Below are 9650 nucleotides of genomic sequence, written 5' to 3' on the forward strand. Positions count from 1 at the left end.
GTAAAGTAACAATCAAGTAACTGGTGTTGTAGAATGTATGCACATTCAACTAAGACTCAGTAGTGAATTATATTTGAATATATAAAAGCGTGACACTGAATTGGCTTTTTTTCTTTTTTAGTAATGTAATTAAAGTTTTAGAGAACATTCTCTCACCTTACGGTCATATGACAGTCCACACACTCCAAACATTAGTTTTCCACCTGTGTGAATTTTTGAAAACAACTTAGATATATACAACTCAGATATATACAAAATATACAAAAGAACAATAAACACAATAATATGAAGGGTGAGGTGCAAAACAGAAACCAGCTCACAGATTCTGAACACAATGCGTACTTGTTGTTCATTAACATTCCTACTTTTTAATTTTCATCACAGATGATGCTAAATAATATTAGGGGGTGGAAATTAACCTAGGATACCCCACCCACAGAAGGCCATGTATATTTCACAGAATCATAGAGTTGGAAGGGGCTCTGTGGGTGATCTAGTCCAACCCCTTGCAATGCAGGACTCTCAACACATAGTTGAGAGTCCAACTTGAAACCATACTAGACCCAGGTTAGCTTTGCAAATGTGCTAGCGGTTTTATTGCTGCACCACGAAGAGGGGATAACCAGCTTTTTTAGAAGCTATATGTGGAACAAAGCAGAACATTACATAAAATGAATCTTTGGAGCATGGATTGCAAAGTGCACACATTTGTTAACTTCTCTGTTAGTGTGAGTCCCCAGATTTGGCATCGGATGTCTTCTGATCTCCCACAATGGTTAGATGATGATGATGATGATAATTTATTTATACCCCGCCCTCAACAACAACAACAACAACAACAACAACAACAACAATAATAATTTATTTATACCCCGCCCTCCCCAGCCAAGACCAGGCTCAGGGCGGCTAACAACTGATATAAAAACAAATTGATTGAAATACAACTTAAAAAACAAGATTAAAATACAACATTAAAACATTAGAATGCAGCCTCATTTCAATGGAAACTCAAATCAAAAACTTCACCAAGGCCAACTATCCAGACTGGGCCAGAAAAAAACCAGGGAAGTCCCCAAATAGGAGTTCCAACACAGAAGGAGAAAGGAAAAAGGAAAGAGGGGAAGGGAATCAAATTGATTTCAAGCCAAAGGCCAGGCGGAACAACTCTGTCTTACAGGCCATCTTAGATGGGCAGCTGCTATGGTCCCCCTCCCCCCGAAAAGATTGTATACACCCCCAACCCCATTCAAATTTGTTTTGGGGGGAGTGCCATTTGTGGGTCATTGAAAATGTTTGGGAAACAATCAGAATACACATTTCCAAAAACCAGTTACCTTTATACAAGTCCACCACATGTGGGAGTAAGTGCCTATCTACCTCTGTGAATTCTCTGGTGGCGAGTTAGGCTAGAACTAAGGTAGAAGCCCTTTTCACACTCCAAACACTGATAAGGTTTCTCCCCGGTATGAATTCTCTGATGGGAAATAAGGTACGGCCTGTGTCGGAAGCTCTTCCCACATTCAGTGCATTGATATGGTTTCTCTCCTGTGTGAATTCTTCCATGAGAAGTGAGGTTCCTTTTCCGAGTGAAGCTCTTCCCACACTCCGAGCACTGATACGGTTTCTCTCCCGTGTGAGTTCTCTGATGAGAAGTAAGGCGAGAACTGTGAAGGAAGCTCTTCCCACATTCCAAACATTTATAGGGTTCCTCCCCTGTGTGGATTATCTGACGGGAAGTAAGGTACGAAACATGACAGAACTTCTTTCCACAAGCCCAGGACTTATATAGTTTCTCCCCTGCCTGAATACTCTGATGAGAAGTGAGACTTCTCTTCCTCGTGAAACTCTTCCCACATTCCAAGCATTTATACGGCTTCTCCCCTGTGTGGATTCTCTGATGGGAAGTAAGGTAAGAACTGCGAAGGAAGTCTTTTCCACATTCCAAGCATTTGTATGGTTTCTCTCCTGTGTGGATTCTGTGATGATGAATGAGAGTGATCTTCTGTTTGAAGCACTTTCCGCATTCCAAGCACTGATACGGATTTTCCCCGGTGTGAATTCTTTGATGGCGGATGAGGGTTATTTTCTGCCTGAAGCTCTTTCCGCATTCCAAGCACTGATACGAATTTCCCCCGGTGTGAATTCTTTGATAGGGAATAACGGCAGGACTCCGGCGGAAGTTCTTTCTGTGGCGATTAGAGCCTGAGGAAGAAATGGGGAGTCTCAAATCACTGAACAAGTTCAATCAATGCTTCTGATAAAGGAGAAACTGAAAAGGCTTGTTTTATTATTAAATTTATTTATTTAGTACAGTGGTACCTCTGGATATGAATGGGATCCCTGTTCACATCCTGAAGTAAACGCAACACGCATCTGCAGGTCCCGATTCACCGTTTCCACGCATGCGCGTGACGTCATTTTGACCGCCTGAACATGCGCGAGCGGTGAAACCCGGAAGTAATGTGTTCCGTTACTTCCGGGTCGCCACGGAGTGCAATCCGAAAGTGCTCAACCTGAAGCAACTTCAACCCGAGGTATGACTGTAAATTTATATACCGCTTTTCTTTGTAAGATCTCAAGGCAGTTCACAGAACAAAATACAGTATAAAAACAAGCAAAGCCCTTTACCGAGAGAGGCAATGATCTCTTCCATGACTTCTCTATGCAGCACTTTCTGGTGAGAATCCAGCACAGCCCACTCCTCATTTGAGAAATACACAGCAACGTCTTCAAAGGACACCAGACTCTGAAAGTGAAAGAACAGTTTCCTCTTTATCGTAAACATTACCTACCAGCAAAATCAGGATGGCTAGTGTTGTAAACAAAAGCTGCCCTTTTCCCTTATGGGGGGTATCCAAGAGCCCATATAGAGTCCTTACGTAGGTTCCCTATTGGTAGGAGAAAATAACAGAGGCCAACCAGAGAATATTGAGAAGCAAAGCAGCTAGTAAGCTTGATCTTTATTGATCTGTTGCAACAGGGTGCTCCCCTCTCCCGCAGGAAAGGAGGAGGACCTAGAACCCAGGTGTGTCCGCCCTTACATAGACATTTTAAATTCCCTACCCTGGAGCGCAAGACCACCCCTCCATACATCATACATACATCACAGAAGGGGTGGTCTACAGCAGAAATTTGAATCTTCTTTTTCCTGTTTGCTTTTCCTGATAGCCTGTCACCCATTAAAATGCTGATTACTCAATTCCTGAGACAATGGGAATGTAGCCTTTCCCACTGGTTGGGTCTGCGTTGCTCCCGAGAGGGGAGGAAGGAGTCAAGAGACACCGAGGTTTGGTTCAGAGAAAGAGTCTTTATTTCTGCTGTCCGGAGCAGCAGAAGGCACTGTGTGAATCGGTTCACAGCAAGCACAAAGAAAGAGGAATTGCATACAGTATATATCCCCTCCAAGCCCCCTCTGCCCCTCCCTGGGAATTCAGCCCATGTGTTTATACACGTAAGTTTACATCCTTGAGCATGAACAGAGATTCCTGTTCCTGTACTCCTTATCTTGGCTGGCGCCATCCCCGGGCGCGTGGGCTGACAGGGTCTGTGCAAGGTCTGTGTGTCAGCGTGGTCAAGATAGCTTACAACCGGTAAGATAAGACCATCCTGTCTCCGCTCGGAACTGACAAGGCCATCCATTAAGCCTTCATGGGTTAATAAAGGAGAAGACTCTGTTTATGCAGCTGGTTTGTGTTATACAGCTCAAGCTAATGGATTTTAGCTAATGATCGAAGAAGAATGAATTAGGGAATTTTGGGGCTGGGGCCCGGTTCGGGTGACTGCACACTGCACAGTCAGGTTTGGGTAACCTGTTCCTTCAGGAAGGCTCTCTGACCCCCCTCCCTCCTTGCAGGGAAAACATTTGGTCAGTTTGGGAATCAAAAATGGTTTCAGGTCGGTCTTCCTGTGCTGACCTATGTATGTGCTTGGTTGGTACATTTATTATATATCTAAGACCTTAAAATTCTTATCACGCTAGTCAAGGAAAGGAGGCTGGGATGGCTGCATCTTCCTGGGGTTGGACTAGATGAGCCTCAGGTCCCTTCCAACTCTACAATTCTATGATGCTATTATTATCTTGTAGAACGTAAACTGTATTGAGTGGCTTCCCCGGTCTTCCTAGTGGGCAGCTTTGGCAGGAAGAAAGGGAAGAAGGAATTCTTTGCACCCAAGGAGGTGAGGAAGGGAAAGACAGCCCCTAGACTCTCTTCCCAGCGGTCCGTCTCAATACCTGGTCAGGTGTCACAACAGCCGTTTCCCCTCCAGCACCAAGAAGAGATGGCTGAGTAGATTTTGCCGGCACCATTCCATTCCACAAGAAGATTCCTGAGATCAAGACAAAAGAATCCATTGATTTTGTAGTAAGGTTTAAGGCTTACTGGGAAATGATATATAATGAAATGAAAAGAATGTTTGAAATAACAGAAAACCAGAAGCTTTTCTCTTGCAAATTATAGGGACAGAACTACCTAAACTGTATTGAAATTTATTTATGTATGCGACTACAGTGGTACCTTGGGTTACAGACGCTTCAGGTTACAGACTCCGCTAACCCAGAAATAGTACCTCGGGTTAAGAACTATGCTTCAGGATGAGAACAGAAATCATGCGGCGGCAGCGAGTGGCCGCATTAACTAAAGTGGTACCTCAGATTAAGAACAGTTTCAGGTTAAGAACGGACCCCCAGAACGAATTAAGTTCTTAACCCGAGGTATCACTGTACAGAGGCAAGAATTTTACTTGCCCCAAAATGAAAAGAAGCAGAAGTCCCAGCAAAGGAAGAGTGGATACATAGACTTATGGAATATGCAGAAATGGAGAAACTTACCGGAAGATAACAAACTTTTTATAAAAAAATGACATTGGTTTATTGAATGTTTGCAGATAAATTGTAAAGAGATAAAAACATTGGCAGGATTATTGTAATAAGAGTATATATTTAAAGAAGCTGAATAAATGAGCAAATTAAGTTAGGATATGCAGAAAATACTAAAAAATAAATTTAAGGAACCGCAGAAAGAGGGGGAAGGAAATCAAGTTTTGAAATGTCAAATGATTGTAAAATCAGTGAAATGTATAAATCTGAAAAGTATAAATAATTTTTTAAAAACCAAAAAAACCATTGGTCAGTAGCAAAAAATTTTCTCGGAGGTTTAGTGACACAAATCTTAAGTACACCTTGACGTTACAAAATGTCTCACATAACATTTATAGTGTGGACATTATTGTGCATTTTATATTTCAGTTCTATTAAAAATAAACCTATTGTTTAATTGGACGAATGTGTCCTGCATCCCAAAGATTGAGCAGAACCTAAAAGAATCCCATTAATTCCTTGCATAAACAATAAAGAGGAGGTTAATATTTACCCAGCAAGGAGGCCCCGTTGTCGTCCTCCTGCGCTGTCCCCCGTCTCAGCGAATGCTCTCCGGTGTCCAAGAAAGTATTCTCTGCCTCATGGAAACTGTTGGTCCCTTCTGATGACATACCATTTACCTGAAACAGCAAGGAAGATTGAAAGAGGGATTGGGGTTAAGAAACAGAAAAGGGATTTGGACAACATGCTCTCTATTGATCGCTTTATTTATACAGTGGTACCTCAGGTTAAGAACTTAATTCATTCTGGAGGTCCGTTTTTAACCTGAAACTGTTCTTAACCCGAGGTACCACTTTAGCCAATGGGGCCTTCCGCTGCCGCTGCGCCGCACGATTTCTGTTCTCATCCTGAAGCAAAGTACTTAACCCGAGGTACTATTTCTGGGTTAGCCGAGTCTGTAACCTGAAGCGTCTGTAACCTGAAGCATCTGTAACCCAAGGTACCACTGTAGTGGCCACTTTATTTATAGTGGGGATAACTGACCACTATAGTGTGTGTGTGTGTAGGGGGAATTATTATTTGGAAAAAACAAAAACAAAATGAGTTGGGCATTTAATAAAATCAATTAAGCATATGAAATACACTCAGAGTCGAGTGTGAATTTCATGCTCTTTATTCAGCTCATAGTAGCTATGAATGAAACTTTCCCCAAAACATCTAGCTATATATACATTATTTACAGAATGGGCCCCACATGATTGGTTAATTCCGGGCTGCTCCTGCAGGCCAATCAGGTTGCTGATTCACTTCATCCAGGAGCCTGATTGGCTGCTCCTGCAGGCCAATGAGGTCACTGATTCACTTCCACCTGGAGCTGGATTGGGTGGCTCCTGCGGACCAATCAGACTGCTGCATTCTGGATCCCATTGTTCTAGGATTCAGCTCAGTACATAAAAGCATATATTCCCTGGAATTCTTAGCCCTAGAATTACATTTTCTTACCTGCTGCTCTTCCTGCTTCTTCTCCTCTGCTCGACTCAGGAGGAAACCTTCGGCCAGGGCCACCGCCTGGGAACTGGTCTCTGCTCCACATTCCCTCACCCAGTTTTCCATCTCCGGAGGGAGGACAGCCAGGAACTGCTCCAGGATCACCAGGTCCAGAATCTGAGATTTTGTGTGAAGTTCTGGCTTCAGCCACTGACGGCAGAGATGGTGGAGTCGGCTGCAAACCTCTCGGGGACCCTTGGCCTCTGGGTAGTGGAACTGCCTGAACTGCTGCTGTGGCACATTTGAGCTGAGGGTGTCCTCTTCCCTCAATCTCTTCTCCATGGTTTCCCCCCAGAATTCCTCACTGCTCCCAGTCTTGGTGGTTTGGGGGCCCCTTCCTGCTTCAGGTTCAGCTGAATCTTCTTCCATCATTAATCTATTCTGCTGGAATGCCCCCAAAGGATTCAAAGGGACTTGTCCCTTTATTGCTAATTTTCTCTCAGGGCAACTCCCAGAGGTGCTTCCAAGTCCTGCAAATCCAACACACAGTTCTGTTAGCAAATTATTATAGTGGTACCTCAGGTTAAGTACTTAATTCGTTCCAGAGGTCTGTTCTTAACCTGAAACTGTTCTTAACCCGAAACACCACTTTAGCTAATGGGGCCTCCCGCTGCTGCCGCGCCGCCGGAAGACAATTTCTGTTCTCATCCTGGAGCAAAGTTCTTAACCTGAAGCACTATTTCAGGGTTAGCGGAGTCTGTAACCTGAAGCGTATGTAACCTTCAGGGTCGAAGGTTCGAGGCCCACGTTGGGAAAAGAATCCTAGACTAGATGACTTCCAATTCTGCAAGTCTGTGATTCCACAGTGCGCATCAAAACGGCTTCCTGACTTATTGGAAGAGAGAAAGCAGCTTGGCTTTCTGGTGTGGGTATTGTAGGGAGGTGGCACCCAGGTGAATCAACTGCCAGGGGTGCCAACTAGAATAAAATATTGGGGTTCGAGCAGGTGAGCCCCACCCCACTGGCCTTTGGTTTGGACTCAGTCTGACCATTATGTTGCCCTCCCCTTACGGTCTTGATCTATCAGCTACTTTTAAAATGAGGCTGCATTTTAAATTGCATTTTAACCTGTATTTTAAATTGGTCTCCCCCCCCCCCCCAATTATGTTTTTACTGTGATTTTATTGGTGCCAGCTGGCCTGGCCGGGGAGGGCGAGGTATAAATAAATTTTATTTTTATTTTTATTATTATTAATAATAATCAATTGACACAACTTGAATGGCAATGCCGGAAAAACATTCTGACAGCAAAAGCTGTTTGACAGTGGAACAGTCTCCCTCAGTGGGTGGCGGACTCTCCTTCCTTGGAGGTTTTTTAAGCAGAGGTTGGATGGCAACCTGTCATGGATGCTTTAGGTGAGCTTCCTTTTTTTAAAAAAATCCTTTATTATTGTATTCACATAATATACATTCTTTACAACAAACAACTCCAAAATAAACAAGCTCCAAAATAAAACCATATGTAACAAAACCATAAGTCTCATGTTTTCATTTACAGTGGTACCTCAGGTTCTTAACCTGAAGCATCACTTTAGCTAATGGGGCCTCCCGCTGCCGCCACGCAATTTCTGTTCTCATCCTGAAGCAAAGTTCTTAACCCGAGGTACTATTTCTGGGTTAGTGGAGTCTGTAACCTGAAGCGTATGTAACCCGAGGTACCACTGTACACTGATCTCCTCTCCGATACGTTTACTTGATATGTCTTGCTGCTTTCTGCTTCCTTTATAGGATCTTTATTAAAATTTAAATCTCTTAAATCCTATACCAATCTTTAACAATTTAAATTAACCCCTTCACCTCCCTGCCCCACAGCCCAGTACTTCCCTCCACCAATGCGATCTTCTTTATCTACTATTATTTTTGTGATTGTTGCGTTGTTCCCCCTGGGTCCCTTTCCATGCCTACAATTCTATGAGATATTTTATTGGGGAGCTCCTCTCCTCCCCCCAATAAACCAAGGACTCCCCCCTTCTCCCCCTCCATTCAGCGCCTGCCTGGTGCTGGGGGTCTGCCCATCTCCCCACCCAGGGGGTCTCCTCTCCTGCCCCCCTTCTCCCTATGCCCCTTCCTCCCTGCAGCCCTGGGGGCTCCCCTGCACCCCCATGCACCGGGGCCAGAGGTGGGTCTGCGGGAGCTCACCAGGTCCCCGAAGCCCCTCGGGCAGAGGCAGAAAAAGCCGCGGGAAGGACCAGGCATGCGCACTGGGGGGGGGGCTGGGCAGGAGGAAAGAGCGTTGGCTCTGGAGGACCTCGCGACCCCCGCACCTCCCTTCCTCGCCGCATTCGCGTCCTCTCTAGGAAACGAAGGCCGCCTCGTTTTAACTCTACAGAAGCCGTTGCGCAGGGTTTAATTAGAATAGAGGGGAGAGATTCCCCCTCTAGAAATAATAAAACAAACACGCATAATAATATATAAACACAAATATTATAATATAATATAATACAGTATAATATAATATAATAATTTTGTGTGTGTATATCCCTCTAGAAATAATAAAACAAACACACGTTTTATTATTTCTAAAGGGATACACACACACACTATTATTATATTATATTATATTATATTATATTATATTATATTATATTATATTATAATATTGTATTATATATTATATATGTGTTTGCTTTATTATATCTATTGTCTTTCTTCTCTTTTTTTCTTCATTCCTTTTCATTCCTCTCTTTACTTTTGTTTTTTCTTTCTTTTCGATATCATTTTTTCTAGATATAATTTTATTATATTGTGAAAACGTTAATAAAAATTCCTGGGGGGGGGGGAGAAGCCCTGGCACAGTGGAGCAGCAGAGCTCAGCCCTCGTGGTTATAGTAGTAGTTATAATAACAGTAATAATAATAACTTTATTATATGCCACCCATCTGTAGCCCATAGCTGTCAACGTTTCCCTTGTTTAAAGGGAAATTCCCTTATTCCAAATAAGATTCCTCGCAAGAAAAGGGAAAAGTTGGCAGCTATGCTGTAGCCACTGGTAGCCTTCATTTCACCTACATCAACTTATTGAATACCTGAAGGAGCGTCCCCATCATTCTGCCTGGACACTGAGGTCCACCTCCAAGGGTCTTCTGGCAGTTCCCTCCCTGCGAGAAGAGAGGTTACAGGGAACCATGGCAGAGGGTCTTCTTGGTGGTGGTGCCCACCCTGTGGAACACCCTCCCATCAGATGTCAAGGAGATAAACAACTATCTGACTTTTAGAAGACATCTGAAGGCAGCCCTGTTTAGGGAAGTTTTTAATGTTTGATGTTTTATTGTTTTTAATATTCTGT

The 9650-nt window shown here is 43.5% G+C and overlaps 1 protein-coding gene across 3 annotated transcripts; it reads right to left on the reverse strand.

Moving 5' to 3' along the window:
- Positions 1-156: 156 nt before the first annotated feature.
- LOC310756737 (uncharacterized protein) lies at positions 157-8646 on the reverse strand. 3 transcript variants are annotated; one of them, XM_083601376.1, is made up of 7 exons: positions 8473-8625; positions 6320-6834; positions 5370-5496; positions 4232-4326; positions 2629-2746; positions 1335-2202; positions 157-203 (listed from the first exon to the last, which is right to left on the reverse strand). In XM_083601376.1, the coding sequence occupies exons 1-6, from the start codon at positions 8558-8560 to the stop codon at positions 1370-1372; spliced, it is 1776 nt and encodes a 591-aa protein (XP_083457502.1). In that variant the 5' UTR covers positions 8561-8625; the 3' UTR covers positions 157-203; positions 1335-1369. The 3 variants fall into 3 exon arrangements, with proteins under 3 accessions (XP_083457502.1, XP_083457503.1, XP_083457501.1); XM_083601377.1 differs by lacking the exon at positions 157-203 and having other exon boundaries at positions 349-2202; positions 8504-8646; XM_083601375.1 differs by lacking the exon at positions 157-203 and having other exon boundaries at positions 349-2202; positions 8473-8624.
- Positions 8647-9650: the final 1004 nt, after the last annotated feature.

The sequence above is a fragment of the Podarcis filfolensis genome (assembly GCF_964270895.1).
Source record: "Podarcis filfolensis genome assembly, chromosome: 2".
Taxonomy (NCBI): domain Eukaryota; kingdom Metazoa; phylum Chordata; class Lepidosauria; order Squamata; family Lacertidae; genus Podarcis; species Podarcis filfolensis.

What these genes read in the sequence shown, in the direction of transcription:
- LOC310756737 (XM_083601376.1), bottom strand. Translation starts at nt 8,560, where the DNA reads ATGCCTGGTCCTTCCCGCGGCTTTTTCTGCCTCTGCCCGAGGGGCTTC. An exon ending in AGAAGCAGGAAGAGCAGCAG is followed by an intron (nt 5,497 to 6,319) that starts GTAAGAAAATGT and finishes TTGCTGTTTCAG; the next exon opens with GTAAATGGTATGTCATCAGA. An exon ending in CTGTTGTGACACCTGACCAG is followed by an intron (nt 2,747 to 4,231) that starts GTATTGAGACGG and finishes TTTCACTTTCAG; the next exon opens with AGTCTGGTGTCCTTTGAAGA.